At 43.0% G+C, this 15,914-nt stretch overlaps 1 protein-coding gene across 1 annotated transcript; it reads right to left on the reverse strand.

Annotated features, from left to right (window-relative positions):
• Nucleotides 1-9,785: 9,785 nt before the first annotated feature.
• On the reverse strand, nt 9,786-13,604 carry RPUSD2 (RNA pseudouridine synthase domain containing 2). Its single transcript, XM_030842956.2, has 3 exons — nt 12,972-13,604; nt 11,410-11,706; nt 9,786-10,718 (listed from the first exon to the last, which is right to left on the reverse strand). Exons 1-3 carry the CDS (start codon nt 13,596-13,598, stop codon nt 9,984-9,986), a joined length of 1,659 nt encoding a protein of 552 aa, XP_030698816.2. The 5' UTR covers nt 13,599-13,604; the 3' UTR covers nt 9,786-9,983.
• Between the last annotated feature and the right edge of the window lie 2,310 nt (nt 13,605-15,914).

The following is a 15,914-nucleotide window of genomic DNA, read 5'->3' on the forward strand; positions in this document are numbered from 1 at the left end:
GGGGAAAAAAAAGGATTAACAACATGCCAGTTTATTTAAAAGCCTGAGGCCAGGGGTGTGGGGACTTGGGTTAGTAGTAATGGAGAAAAATTTATCAATGTAATGAAGGCAGGCAGTAAAGTGTTAGAGGCGCCATCTACTGGAGAAGCTGCAACGGAAGACTTGGACAAGATAGTTCTGCCTGAATGGCTCATACGTTTTGAAATATCCCCATTACTCCCCCAAATTTGTCAACAAACCACAGCTCAAGGAAATCATTCTCCATCAACACCAGGGTTCTTCACAAGTCCTATCCTGAACTATTGCAGGACCTCTCACCTCTGGAAGACCAGGAGAAAAAGAACCATTGCACAGCCAGATGCATTACCAAGATATTCCAGCTCTCCTGTTACTTCGGTGCCAGGGAATGGATCTTCATTCTCTGAGTCCAGCTTCAAGAAGACCCATTCTCTCTGGAGAATGAGGTGCTCTGGGAAGAACTGTCCAGTGTTTACTTGGTGATGGTCTGCTGCCTGGGCAGATCCTTATGTGTCAGCAGCCCTCATAGACAAATCTCTGAAGGAAGAAGTGAAATCCAGGATTTTTTTTTTTTTTGGTGTGCCTCCAGTTTGTTTCTTAACTCTTACAAGAGAAACTCAGACCCAGGGCTGCAAGACTTAACAAAGATTGGTTTTGAGAGGCAGGCAATATCAGAAGTGAATTCATTCTGTTCCTTACCATTTGGAAGTACGGTCCCACTGAGAATCATCTCTGGGAAGACAGTTGTGACAAGACCTGGAGAAGTTCAAGAATGAATCCAGGCATTCTTCTCTGAGTCTGCAACATCAACTCAAAACTTATTTTTTCCTCAAATTATTCCCTCAGCTGCATGCTATCATATGAAAACATCCATGTTGCCATAACAACTTCTGGGAATGCCTACTAAGCTGAAAACTAAACAATATTTTCATATTGAAGATCGATAGAGCAAAAATTTAAATCTAGTTTATAGTAAACTTCTTCAGGAAGAGAAAGTGAATAAATGCCAATAGACTAGGGGAAAGGGGGAATAACACTTGCTTATATCCCATGCTTTGTATCTTCTGCAAAGATAGCTATGGATAGATAGCAAGCAAGAACCAGTTACATACACCTTTCCTTCTCATCACAGTGAGGATGAGCAATGCCCCAGATTTCAAATTTCAAATATTCATTTGAAATCTCCAGAATGAAGTGAAACTGGGTCAAACCCAACTTCAGTAGGTGAAATTAATGGATGAAGGACGTGAGGACGTGACTGATGATTCCATGGAGTTAGAAGCAATAATTCCTTTTCTGATTTTGGTACTATGGAGTAGTAAGTTTTTCATATTTCTCTTTGGGCTAAATAAAAGGTCATTGACTCTAAGCACTTTTTTCCCCTCTGGCTTTCTCAAAGATTCTGACTTTCTTAAGTATTTTTACCTGAATCTTTTAATTTACATTTATCAATTCTAGATCAGATGCCTTCAGTTAATGCTTAGAAAGTTACGACGGACAAATGAAGGCTATATTTGTTCTGAATTATGACAGCATACTGAGTGATAACAACAGACCAGTAGCAATTCCAAGTCATCTCAATGATCAACTTTCTGTTGATAGCTAATACAGATATAGATTTTAAATTCTGATTTTTAAATACTTGAATAATATAGAAACTTGACACCTAAAATAAAATTTTGCTTTCAGAAAACTGAAATAGCTCCTTGACAGTAGTTTCTATGTACTCACTACAAGGATCACTTAAAATCAACTCTCCTTTCAATGACTGTCAGTAATCATTTTTGTGGTATAACCCAGCAAGTAACAGAGGCAACCTTTATTTTAGCCCATGATGTAGGACTTAGTTTTATTTTTCTTTTGGCTTAAACAACAGAAATTATCTCATAGCTCTGAGGACTGGAAGTCTGAGATCAAGGTGTCAATAGGGTTGGTTCCATCTGAGGGCTGTGAGAGTGAATCTGTTCCACATCTCTTTTCTAGCTTCTGGTGATTTTCTGGCAATTTTTAACATTCCTTTGCTTGTAAAATTCTTAATCCTTATAATTTTGCCTCAATTCTCATTCTGGACAATTTAGCATTTAGGATGAAACATAAAGCTATTCTTCCTCCATTTCAAATGTTGGAAAGTTTACAAGAAAAAGGAACCAGAAAATTGTATCATTTATTGTTTACCTGAATTAATGAAGTATTTTCAAGAATTTTGTGTCTAGATGTCACATTAATAAAGTGTTAGGAAATGCAATGCACAGAGCTCTCTTTGTGTCTGAAAGTATGCCAAATCTAGAATATCAAAACTCTAAACTGCTTTTAGATCTCTCAGCTCTGTTATGATGAAGAAGCATTATTTGAATCTGCTAAGGCATATTAAAGTGGTCAGTCACTTTTGCAAATTATTATATATTGCTTATCATTACTGTCTCCAAAATTCCAGACATATGGTGCTCTTTTTCCATCGCTGGTGAAAGCGACCCATGGCCGAGGCACTTGGGAGTGGTACCCACCAGCTGCATGGAGGTCAAATAGACCTTGGGAGTTGTGCAGTGGGTGACCAGGAGAATCACTATTTCAGAGATAACCAAAGGTTAAAAAAAGAAAGAGAGAGATCTTTTAACGATTAAAAAAATTTTTTTTACCTTGAAAGGTATTATACATACAAGGATATAATACATACATGTAATATATTGTGTATGTATAGTTTAAAAGCATAAAACCAGTACAATTTATATACAACCCAGCTAAAGAAATGGAATATTACTAGGACCTTTGAAGCTTCCTGTGTGCCCCTCCCTGCTCGCATCCTCCCACCAAAGAGAAAACTACTTCACTGAATATTGTGTTATTCATCCTTTTACTTTTCTTTACCAAATATACATATATACATATACATACATACATATATATAACATTTTAGGAATATATATTTGTCTTGTCTGTTTTTGAATTTTATATAAATGGAATCATTCCTCTGTGACTTCTTTCACTCAACACTGTTTTATCCATATAATTCATTCATTTTTACTGCTGCTTATTATACAATTATCTGAATATATAATTATCTATTGTCTTATGGACAGATACTTCAGTTGTCTCCAGTTTTTTGCTATTATAAGAATGCTGCTATATATATAAATATAAATATATACATAAAACCCTCATTTTAAACCTGAGGAAAGTGAACCACAGAGAAATTGGTAACCTGCTCAAAGCTATGATAAGTGGAAGGGCCAGGATTTGAACAGGCAGCCTGGCCCCAGAGCTTGTGCTCCTGTTCACGTGCTAGGCTGCTCAGCAGTGAGCTGCAAAGGATATTATTTCTAAAGTAAGTGATAGTGAAGGGGGGAGGGTACTTCTGACCTTTAAAGTCCCATTCATAGAATATCATATCTGACTGTGAAACTGCATACAGTATATCACAACCAAGTCATTCTTTGCTTTGCTAACAGAAAGAATTTCTGGCAAAGGAAGGAAGGGAGGGAGGGAGGAAGTGAAAAAGATGAAGAAGGAAAGAAGGAAGGAAGGGAAGGGGAGGAAAGAAAGGGGAAAGAATTTCAACAAAAATACAGGTAAGAAGAGCAACAAAATATCTGCTGACCTGGGGCTTCCCTGGTGGCGCAGTGGTTAAGAATCCGCCTGCCAATGCAGGTCACACGGGCTCAAGCCTTGGCCCGGGAAGATCCCACGTGCCGCTGAGCAACTAAGCCCGTGCGCCACAACTACTGAGCCTGCGTGCCTAGAGCCCGTGCTCCACCACAAGAGAAGCCACCGCACTGAGAAGCCCGCGCACCACAACAAAGAGTAGCCCCCGCTCGCCGCAACTAGAGAAAGCCCGCACGCAGCAACGAAGACCCAAGGCAGCGAAAAACAAATAAATTAATAAAATGTATTAAAAAAAAAAAGAATGCTGCTGTGGATGTTCTTATACATGCCTTCTGGGGTACATATACAAGTGTTTCCTCTAGGTATATAGGTACAAGTGGAATCACTGGTCAACTTTAGTAGGCAATTCTTAACTGTTTTGATGTGGTTAATGGCTGATAAAAATGTTACAGTTTTGAAAATATGGACAAGCTTCAAATGAAAGGAAAAGGAGGGTACACAGAGGGTTTGGAGGGGAGGAAAGCAATAGTCATAATCATAACAATATTGTTTGCCATGTGCAAAGCAGTGTTCTAAGCAGAATGAGTGCCTTGGTGATGATACCTCTGACTCCAATAAACTTATCCAACCCAAACCTGGTCACATTCATTAAGCTGCTCTGCTTCCATTTTCAATAATTCAATAATATGTTTTCAGTAATTCTGTGTTCTAGAAAATCCTCAGTCCTGAGGACCAGTGATCCAAAGCCTAAAGAGGCTTTGAAATGAGCCCATTTTCTCTAAACTAAGCCTTTGGGAGCAAGACTAACCCAAGCAAACCTAGGTCATCCATTGAGAGATACAGACCTTCTGGGAAACCCATGATTACAACACACAGCTGGAACTAAAGCCAAACTTGAAAATGCAGTTGCCTAACCAGCCGTTTCAGTCACTACATTCAGCTGCCTTTGCCTCTACCTCTCACACTACTTACTGATGGGAATGTAAATTGGTTTAATCTTTTTGGAGGGTAGTATGGTATTACCTATCAATCAGTATTTAAAGCTATCAACTCCGCAATTATACTAAAAATTTGCTCTACAGAAGCACCGTGTACAAGTGTGAAAGGATATAAGGATGTTCACTATAGATTGTAATAATGAAAAACTGCAAATACCTAAAATTTCAACAATAGGGGATGGATTAAAGTATGGTGTAGTCACACAATGGAACACAAGGCAGCTATTATTTTTTAAAAGTCCTAGAGAAAAGCAACTTGCAGAAAAATTTGTAAGGCATGATCCCATTTTTATTTTAAAATACAGATAGATTTATGTATCTATGAAGAGAAAACAGTCCATAAAAAGACCATTTAATTATTAATAGTAGTTACCTCCAGAGTAGGGGTAAGGAGAGGGGGCTATAATAAAAATTAAATTTTTAAAAAGGGTACCATGGGCTTTGCTGATGGTGCAGTGGTTAAGAATCCACCTGCCAATGCAGGGGACATGGGTTCGAGCCCTGGTCCGAGAAGATCCCACATGCCACGGAGCAACTAAGCCCATGCACCACAACTACTGGCCCTGGGCCCTAGAGCCCACAAGCCACAACTACTGAGACCATGTGCTACAACTACTGAAGCCCGCGTGCCTAGAGCCTGTGCTCTGCAACAAGAGAAGCCACTGCCATGAGAAGCCCGCGCACCGCAATGAGAGTAGTCCCTGCTCACCACAGCTAGAGAAAGCCCGTGCGCAGCAATGAAGACCCAATGCAGCCAAAAACAAATAAATTAAAAATAAATAAATAAAAAGGGTAACATTTTACAAGGGGAAAAAAACACATTCAAGTCCAGCCAACTGTTAACTAGAGGAAAGATCAACTGGATTCAACCTGAGCTCCTTAAGGGCAATAACTTTTTCACAGATTCTGTACAACTGTTCTAGCACCTAGCACAGTAACTGACTGACACAGAGACCAATTACTTGACTAGCATGTGGAAGGTGGAAGTACACATGCATGTGCACGAACACACACACACACGCACACAAAACCCCTGTTTCTTAAGTGTCTGCAGACTAGTGGAGTCATGGTAGTCAGGGATTTTTGTTTTCAATAGAGACTGAAGTAATGCTGCTCAATAGAACTTCGTGTGATGATAGAAGTGCTCTCCACATATGCTGTGCAATAGACCAAGTGAATTGGACATTGGAAATGTGGCTAGTGCAAGTGAATAATTGCATATTAAATTTTATTTAATTTTAATTAATTTAAATTTAAATCACCACACATGGCTAGTATTAGACAATGCAGATTTGAAGGATTTGTTGAAATACATAGACTCCTCAGAAAAAAATATGCATACAGAAAATTTTGCATACAATTTCAAGAGATCCAGGGACCCTATCAAGCCCATCCATGTGTCCTTACTTCAAGGACCTCTGAAGCTGAATAAAAGAATGCGAATAAGACAAACAGGACTAGAGAGGGAAAGAAAATGGGCAAAGGTTAATGTTCCCATTCAGAACCCTGGAAGACAACAGACTAGGTATGGAGATAGCCTCTGCCCCCTTCCTCCTCCCATCACACAGAACATTGACCTCCCTGTATGTTAACTGTTTACTGGTCTTCCCCACATCATGTTGTACACTGCAGACTGTGTACTCCATAAGAGCAGGGACCATATCTATCTTATTCACCATTATATAAACAGAGTCTGGTATAAAATTAATACACAGTTGGTACTCAAATGTCTGCTGAATGAATGAGTTTTACCAGGCATCTGATTTTTGCCAGTCCTAGGAAACCAGAGCTCCTGAGTTAAGGAGGGTCTCAGTGATAAGAGGAATTGGTTGGCTCATAAGATAAAGAGATAAGAGTTTTCACAAAGCTGGGCAGATACTCAGATCGATGTGAATCTTGTCTTACCCAGGCTGTTTCTATGCTTTGTAGTTCAGAGCGCCCTGTTGAAATACAAGCCATGCAAAGACTTCCATAGTCAGTGACAGTGAATCATACACTGAGACCAGAGGGCCAAAAGTCCCCAAAACATTTCTCCTTGGGTGCTGCCTCCATCTTCTCTAGCTCTGGAATACGCCTGCCTTCTCTTACATTTCCCCTCTACCTGGAATCCTTCTCATGTCTCTACTGGGCAAATTCTAACTCATTGTTAAACGCCTCTTCCTCTGGGAAATCAGTGCTGGCACTTCCAGACTGAATTATGCCATATGTCCACTGTTCCCTTTGTATTTTGCACACTTAAACATATGTGCTCTATCAGGGCAGAGCCTAGTCATTCATTTCTGTATCCCAGCACTAAATAATGTCTGGCATATAGTAGGTGGTTAACAACCAGTATGAACCACTAAAAGCATATAAACTCAATGTGTTTCTCCACCCACACTACTGTTCAGTATGTGCCATCCTAATGAGTGTGAGGTGATATCTTTGATAGTTTTGATTTGCATTGTCCTGATGTTGAGCATCTTTTCATATGCTTGTTGGCCATTTGTATGGCCTATTTAGAGTATGGGTTTCCTTTTGGGTGAGGAAAATGGCTACTATCAAAAAACCAAAGTAACAAGTGTTGGAGAGGATGTAGAGAATTGGAACCCTTGTGCATTGATAGAATTGTAGAATGGTGCAACCGCTATGGAGGGCCCTCAAAAAATTAAAAGCAGAAATACCATATGATCCAGCTGAGGGAAACCAAAATGTCACCCCAAAATATGCCCCTTCCTCACTCCCACTGCAGGAGACACGGGTTGGATCCTCAGTCGGGGAACTAAGATCCTGCATGCCCTGTCACACGGCCAAAAAAAGGTTTATGTTAATGCAGTGACTTTTGGAAAACCCTTAAGGATGGGAGCTGGTTGCCAGAGGAACCAACCCTGGAACTTCCAGCACCACCATCAAACTCCAACCTCTGGAAAAGAAAGGCTAGAGTTTGACTTAATAACCAACGGCCAATGATATAATCAGTCATGCCTTGGTAATGAAACCTCCCTAAAAATCTCTAATGACAAGGTTCAGAGAGCTTCCGAGTTGGTGAGCAAGAAGGCATCCACATGCTGGAGAGTGGCACACCTGAGCTCTACGGTATCAGAAGCTCCTGTGCTCAGAACCCTTCCAGACCTTGCCCTGTGTATCTCTTCATCTTGCTTGTTTTTCCTGTCCTTTAAAATCCCTTGTAATAAACCAGTAATTGAGTAAGGAAACTGCTTTCCTGAGTTTTGTGAGCCATTCTAATAAATGGTTGAACCTGAGGAGGCGGTTGTGGGAACCTTTGATTCACAGTGGGTCAGAAGCACAGGTAACAATCTGGACTTGCCATTGGCATTTGAAGTTGGGGAAAGTCTTGTGGGACCAAGTCCTTAACTTGTGGCATCTGACCCTATCTCCAGGTAGATGGTGTCAGAGATGAGTTACAGTGTAGGACACCCAGCTTGTGTCAGAGAATTGCTTGATGTGGGGAAACCACCAAATATTTGAAGTAGAGTATTCTGTGAGTAAAGGAAAATGAGTTTTTCTTTCCTGGTATCTAAAATAGTTAAACACATAGAAGCAGAGAGTAGAATGATGATGCCAGGGATTGGGGGCAGGGGGACATGGGGAACTGCTATTCAACAAGTATAAAGTTTCAGTTACGCAAGATACTTAAGTTCCAGAGATGCTGTACCACACCATGCCTACAGTTAACAATATCGTATTGTACACATTGAAATTTGTTAAGGTGTAGATCTCATGTTAAGTGTTCTTACCATAATAAATAATAAACAAATAAAAGTTTTGTGAATCACAGGACACTGCCAATAAAGTGAAAAGACAACCTACAGAATGGGAGAAAATATTTGCAAATCATGTATCTTTTAAGGGTCTTATATCCAGAATACATAAAAACTCTTATAACTCAAAAACAACAAGCCAATCTGAATTAAAAATGGGCAAAAGATTTGAATAGACATTTCTGCAAAGAAGATACACAAATGTCCAACAAGCACATGAAAAGATGTTTAACATTATTAGTTACAAGGGAAATGCAAATCAAAACCACAATGAGAGGGCTTCCCTGGTGGTGCAGTGGTTGAGAGTCCGCCTGCCAATGCAAGGGACACGGGTTCGTGTCCCGGTCTGGGAAGATCTCACATGCCGCGGAGCGGCTGGGCCCGTGACCCATGGCCGCTGAGCCTGCGCGTCCAGAGCCTGTGCTCCGCAACGGGAGAGGCCACAACAGTGAGAGGCCCACGTACCGCAAAAAAAAAACCAAACAAAAAAACACCACAATGAGATAATACTTCAATCCCACTAGAATGACTACAATCAAAACAATGGAAAATAACAAGTGTTGGTGAGAATGCAGAGAAACTGGAACCGTTGTGCATTGCCCGTGGGAATGTAAAATGGTTCAGCTGCTGTGGGAAAGTTTGGTGATTTCCCCCAAAATTAAACACAGAATTACCATATGACCCAGCAATTCCACTCCTTGGTATGTACTTGAAAGAACAGAAAACATGTATTCAAACAAAAATTTGTATACAAATGTTCATAGCAGCACTATTCACAACCGCCAAAAGGTGGAAACAACCCAATGTCCGTCAACCGATGAATGGATATACAAAATGTGGTTTATAACCATGCAATGGAACATTATTCAGCCATAGACAGGAACGAAGTACTGATGTGTGCTATAAATTGGATGAACTCAGGGAACTTCCCTGGCGGTCCAATGGCTGACTCCGTGCTTCAAATGCCGGGGGCGCAGGTTTGATCCCTGGTCAGGGAACTAGGATCCCACATGTCACATGGCGTGGCCAAAAAAACAAAATGGGATGAACCCTGAAAACACGATGCTAAACAAAAGATGACAGACACAAAAGGTCACATATTATGTGATTCCATTTGTAAAAAATGTCCAGAATAGGCAAATCCATAGAGACAGAAAGTTGACGAATGGAATCACGGGCTGGGAGGAAGAGGAAATGGGGATTACCTATTTAAAGAGTACGGGTTTCCTTTTGGGTGATGAAAATGTTTTGGAACTAATTAAGAGGTTATGGCTGCACATCACTGTGAATGTATGAAACACCACTAAACTGTATATCTTGGAATGGTAATTGTGTTATGTGAACTTTACCTCAATTAAAAAACCAAAAAGACTAGTAAGAAAACCAGACACACAAGGTATTAGAAAAAGAGATCTATTTTACAAACCAAAAAGTCCCCAAACTCTAGCTGGAGGGAGAAGGAAGGAGGTAGCAAGTATGAGCAGGTCCTTTAAGAGCCCAATCTCACCCCTGAGAAAGTCTGAGTACCACCCCATGTGGTCAACTCCTACTTCATGGCCCATCCCCGTTCCAGTCTGAGAAGTAATCCCTCCATTGGCCACAGCCCTCAGTCCTCTTGCCAGTCATCCTGTGCCCAGGCAGGCATGGGTGAAAAGTACTCGAAGTCTGGTCCTTTATAGCACAGGGCATGCAGGAACATCACAAGGTCCTGCGGCAAGGGGTCCTGTCGCACTAGCCGGCACTCTGCACAGAGTGGGTCTGTCTCTTGATCCACGACATCGATTTCCGTTGCCTTCCCTGATGCCAAGGGCACTGTGTCCAGATCCTGAGGGCCTGCCTCAACTGCTCCATCCATCTTCTGGGCAGATGCAGCCAACTCTCCTAGGCAGTCTTTGCCCAGCTCTGAGGAAGGGGCTGTAGAGTCTGGGAGTCCTGGAGACAGGTCACCCTCACAGAGATCTAGCACATCCAGACTCTGTTTGGCCTGGTGCTCTGCCACAAGGTCCCGCAGTAGTTCCTCATCTGTCTTTGGAATGTGGCCGCCTCGGCCTCGGGAGGGGCCCCAGGCGATTGAGTTGTAGATGGGGTCATTGAGGATGGGGTGACCCAGGAACTGGAGGTGGACTCGGATCTGGTGGGTGCGGCCTGTGAGTGGCCGGCACCGTACCACACTGGAGTGGCCATTGTAGCTCAGTCTCTGGAACACTGTCTCACAGGGCTTGCCCCGAGGATCTACACGGCATACCCCTATCTTGTAGGACACCACCAAGATGGGTTCCTTGCAGGTTACTTCCTCGGCAGGGAACTCCCCCTCCACCCGGCACACGTACTCCTTCTCCAGCTACACAGGAGGGGAGAGGGAGAAAGTCAGCACAAAGCCTAAACGCATGAAGCCCAAACCCTCTGCAGTGAGGACAATGGACCTGTGTCAGACAGAAAAGGATTCAAACCCCAGCTCCACCATTTGCCAGTTGCGCAATCCTAGGCACATTACTTACTTAGCCTCTTTAAATCCCATTAACTTGTCTGGAAAATGTTTGATTAGAAAAGCATTTACACCAACAGGGCTGTTATACGGATTCAGTCAGCTGGGCTCTAACGTACTTGGTACTGGAGCTTGGTATACAGTAAACAATAAATATATTACAATCAGATCCAGAATTACAAGTCTCAAGACCACAATCACCACCATTTAACTCTTCTACCCAAGCATCTTCCAACGCCATCCAGAATTCTTCCCACCAAGTCGATTCTCACCACAGTCTTAAAAACCCTGCTCAGCCTGTCAGCACTTTAAATCTTCAAAACAGCATATTACTGAGAGGCAGTATATGCCATCTCTAAAGATCTTTTGAAACATGAGAGATAATAACCTGTCTCTGGCACTTTAGGTGTTGACCTTCCTGAAGATAGGCGGCATGACCAGATAAACACGAAGACTCACTTCAGATCTAGAACTCAGTGACACCCTTTCAACACAGAGCATTCATGAGGTCAGAAGGTGGCCTGCAGGAGGCAAAAGCTTGGCTCACCTGCCGGTCCCGAACCTGTTCATGAATTCTCTCCGAGACGGCTGCTGTCTTGGCAAACATAAGGACCCCAGAGGTAAGGCGGTCAAGCCGATGCAATGGGTGTAGCTCCTTGAGTTGGTGCTCCTTGCCCAGGATGAAGATGACCGTGTTGTGTCGGAAGCGGCCACAGGGGTGGACAGGAATGGAAGAAGGCTTGTCTACAACCACCACATCTTCGTTCTCTGCTAGCAGGCGGACGGGTTCTGCTGTAACTGGTGGCTCATGCCTGTGCACTGTGTTCCGTAAGAAGTCATTGTCCTGCCAATGACATAGGCAACCAGTCAGCCCAGGGTCCAGCCACCTATAATCAGTCAGCAGCACACACAGCTTCCTCCCCTCTTCCTTACTGACATGGAAGAATGGTCACAGTACATCCTTAAACAGAAAAAGCAGTGTGCATAGTGTAGTCTCACTTTGCAAAAACACAGACATACAGGTAGATAGCAGACATTGAAAAACTCATAGGATATACACAAAATGTTAACGGTGATATCCCTGGGTGGTAAGAGTATGGATTTTTGTTGTTATTCTGCTTATTCGTATTTTCTCTACCACAAAGTTATATTCGAAAAGTAAATTTTTCTAAAATAAAGGAAAAAAACCTCCATAAATCATCACTTATTGTGACCTTGAACAAACACCAAGCTCTAAGTCCAGAGATTTGGGCTCTACACCTGGATTTGCTATAGGCCTACTGTATGCTCTAAGGAAAGTCACTTAACTTCTCCAGGCCTCAGTTTCTTCATTTGTAAAATGTGAGGGTCAGTCCAGACCTCTGCTTCTCAAAACTGGGATGGGAGAGGGGATTCAAACCACTCACTCTCCAAATGCCTTGCATCCCCTCACAACTATGGTGAGGCAGTGTTAATAACAAGGGTGTCTGGTACCTCAGCTGTGATGGAATTTTAAAGAGTCAAAGCACTGGGCTAGACAATTCTAGTCTCAATCTCTGTTATTTCACAATTCTATCTTATCAGGCTCTGTGATAAATAATTTAAGCAGAAGTTATAAGGACACAGGCGTTGGAAGTGGCACTGTTACCTTACCTCTGTGAGGTTTACCTTAGTTTTCTCAGCTTCCTCACAGGTAAAATGAGGTGGCAGTATCTACTCCACAAGTTTGTCATTAGAATTAAATGTTAAAGTACCTAATGCTTAACTCTGTGCCCAGCACACAGTCAGGAGATATAAATGATAGTCTCGGTTATTACTATTTGTATAGAGATCTACAACGCAAGGTAGAAAGTCATAAGCACCAGTGCCACAAGACAGTGCGTAAAAGGAGCTATGAGAATTACAACTTCTGTCCCTTGGAAACACCGAAGACGCCTTGATGGAGGGGATAAGTGGGCTGAGTTCTTAAGCATACAGGCTGTCTACCTGCGGAGATGGGGCGCTAAAAGAGTGTTCCAAGTGAAAATGAGAACGCTTCAGAATTACCCCGATTTTACTCCAGTACCTATGCCCTAGTAACTATGAAATAAAACCCTGCCCCCTTTTGGGCAGGCCCCATGAGGACTCCACCTTGAGCACAACGCTGAGGTCCTGTACTGGCTCCTCGTTGAGGTGCAGGCGTCCTGCCCTGACCGCGGCTTCGTAGTAGGCAAGAGGCTGGGCTCGGAACTCGGTGCTGAAGACGTGCAGCAAGCTGTGGCCCACCCAGCGGCCTTTGCAGTAAGTTTGGAAGTCAAAGTAATAGGGCCGCACCTTGCGCAGGCCGCCCTCAAAGTAGTAGCTGGTCTCGGCAAAGTGTTCATCGCCGAAGCTAACGCCTGCCCGCCGCTTCTTCGGGGGCGGCACGACGCGCTCCCCGGTTGCTCCCCGCCGCTTCTTCCGCTTGCCGGGGCCCGGGCCTACAGTCGCGGCCTGCTCCCCGCTCCCTGCGGCCTGCGTCGCGTTCCCCGGGGCCGGCTCCACTCCTGGGCCCGCTGGCTCCGGGCGCCCTGGGGGCTGCTCACCCCTCGCGTAGCCACCCGCATCTCCATTTTGCTGAGCCGGAGCCCCCAGCCCGCTAGCTGCCTCGGCCCTGGTCGAAAGTGTTTCCGCCATGGGGCCCCTACGGCCACCCCAAGTCCTGTCAAAGGTGAGACGCCGGAGGTTGAAGCACACTCGCCCAAAAACCTGGAGCCACACGCGGCCGCCCAGCCACATGACCACCCAACCGCGGCGGCCATGTCGCGCTCTGATGACGTCACTCGGCACCAACCAATCAGTGACGCCTAGTGCCGAGGCGGGACTGCGTTAAGAATAGGAGTGAAGGAGTGAGCAGAATGAGTTGAGTTGAGAGGCTGTGAGAATGATTCATTAAGTGTAGATTCCATGTAGATATGCTCGACGTCCCTTGAGTCTGGAAAGACTCTTGAAAGTTATTTTAAAACAAAACAAAACAAAATGAGGATTGCTAAACTCTGAATATCCAAGAAGCACTGTGTTGTATACTTTAAAGGGTATATTTTGTGACTTATATAACTCAATAAAGCTGTTATATATGTAATTAAGCACACACATCTCAGAAGCAATGTTTTTACACTTGTCCTTCTCCCTAACAGCATGAGAAGGACTAGAGATCTCCCATTTGCCTCCCATATGCTCGTGTCCTGAGATAAAAACTCCAAGTAGATCAGAAGATGTATTTGTCAGAGTTCTTAAATGCAAAGTACTGAAACCAACTTCTGTTAACTTCATAAGAGACGGAATTATTGAAAGGATATTAGTGCCTCATAGGATTCACAAGAGAGCCGGAGAACAGGCTCAGAAACATCCAAATCAAGAGAAGCCAAGGCCTCTGAGAACCAGCCACATGACAAAAGGGTGAATTGTATGGAATGTGAATTATATTTCAATAACGTTGTTTTTTTTTTAAATACTCAAAATGTGGTCTGTGGATTAGAAACATGGGCAACAACTGCTGGAACCGCAGAATCTTTTTCCTCCTTCCCTCCAGATCAGCTGAGTGAGAACCTGCATTTTAACAAGATCCTCAGATCATCTGTTTGCATATTAAAGTTTGAAAAGGACTTTTATAGACCACGCAAAGTAGATTTTTGTCGTACCCTTTGGACATCCAGCATCTTCTCAACACTCTTGTGTGGGGAATTTCCCACATTAAGTACTGCCTCCAAGAGGTGGAATTCAGAAACTGGCCTTCCCAGCCTCCCTTGCAACTTGGGCATCCATCACCTGGGCTCCTTTGATCAGGCAGAACCTTTGGTTCAGAGGCATATAGCAGAGGAAGCAGGCACAGTGTGGAATACATGTCTGACAAGATAGCATTGGAGGTATCTGATTTGGGGGACTAAGAGTGGGGGAAGTTCTTGTGTCCAGTGCCCAGCTGCAGTGTCTATGTTCAATGGCATTGGGGTGCTCCCTGAGAAATCCCTCAGTGAGGTTTGGACACTGAGGTTTACTCAGTGGGTATAGACCCCAAGTCTGACTCTTTGGTCCATCTTGAGATTCTGTGAACTATTTAATATCCTTTAATACTGTGGTGTACAATAGAATAGCCATTAGCCACCTGTGGCTATTTAAATTAATTAAAATGAAAAAAAATTTTAATTCAGTTCTTCAGTTACAGAAACTGCATCTCAAGTGCTCAATAATCACATGAAGCTAGTGGATACCTTATTGGACAGCTCAAATACAGAACATTTCTATCATCACAGAAATTTTATTGTACAGAGCAGCTTTAATTAATTCCTTTTACTGCTTAAACTGGCTAGAATGAGCTCTATAGTTTGAACTAAGAACTCCACCTAACTTACTGTGATAAGGATTTAAGTCTTTAATTTAAGAGCAATGGGAAAGAGTTTCTGGGGTGTGTGTGTGTGTGTGTGTGTGTGTGTGTGTGTGTGTGTGACATGATCTAATCTCCATTTCAAAAAGATTACCCTGGTTGCAACTTGGAGAAGGGACTGAAGAGTGAATCACAAGGTCTAGCTCCAATTCAGTGTGGTCTTTGACCATGAGGGTTCTAATTTAAACATTCAGACACCAAACAAGTTTTGAACATTTGCCAAGCATCGCTTGGCTCTAGAGATACAGAGGTAAGAAAGACATGGTTCCTGACCTCAGTGAAGGCCTAGGCTGGTTGAGGAAACAAATATAAAACATATTTGTGCTAATCACATTGTGGTTAAAGCAGAGACTAAGATAGAGGGATGCTGACTGCCCTCATGTGGCTTCCCAGTGTGAACAGTCCTTGGGGAGGGGGAGATCACCAGGGCTTATGGTTTCAGCTTTGCAAGTCCAGGATCTGGTTTGGATTTATTCAGTGCACACACTAATTAAACTCAAAGGACACAGATGAATCGCTAAGGGTGACCATTTTTAAATTTACAACTGTAATTTTAAGTTAAAAGGTGTATTCAATTTTATAGCAGCCACTGTTTGTGCCTACTGTTAAAGGCACCCTCATCCTGGTATCAAGATATGTAAGAGGCCAAATATGAAATCAAGAGGTTTTTTTGG

Source organism: Globicephala melas, chromosome 2 (assembly GCF_963455315.2).
Source record: "Globicephala melas chromosome 2, mGloMel1.2, whole genome shotgun sequence".
In the NCBI taxonomy this organism is placed as follows: Eukaryota; Metazoa; Chordata; class Mammalia; order Artiodactyla; family Delphinidae; genus Globicephala; species Globicephala melas.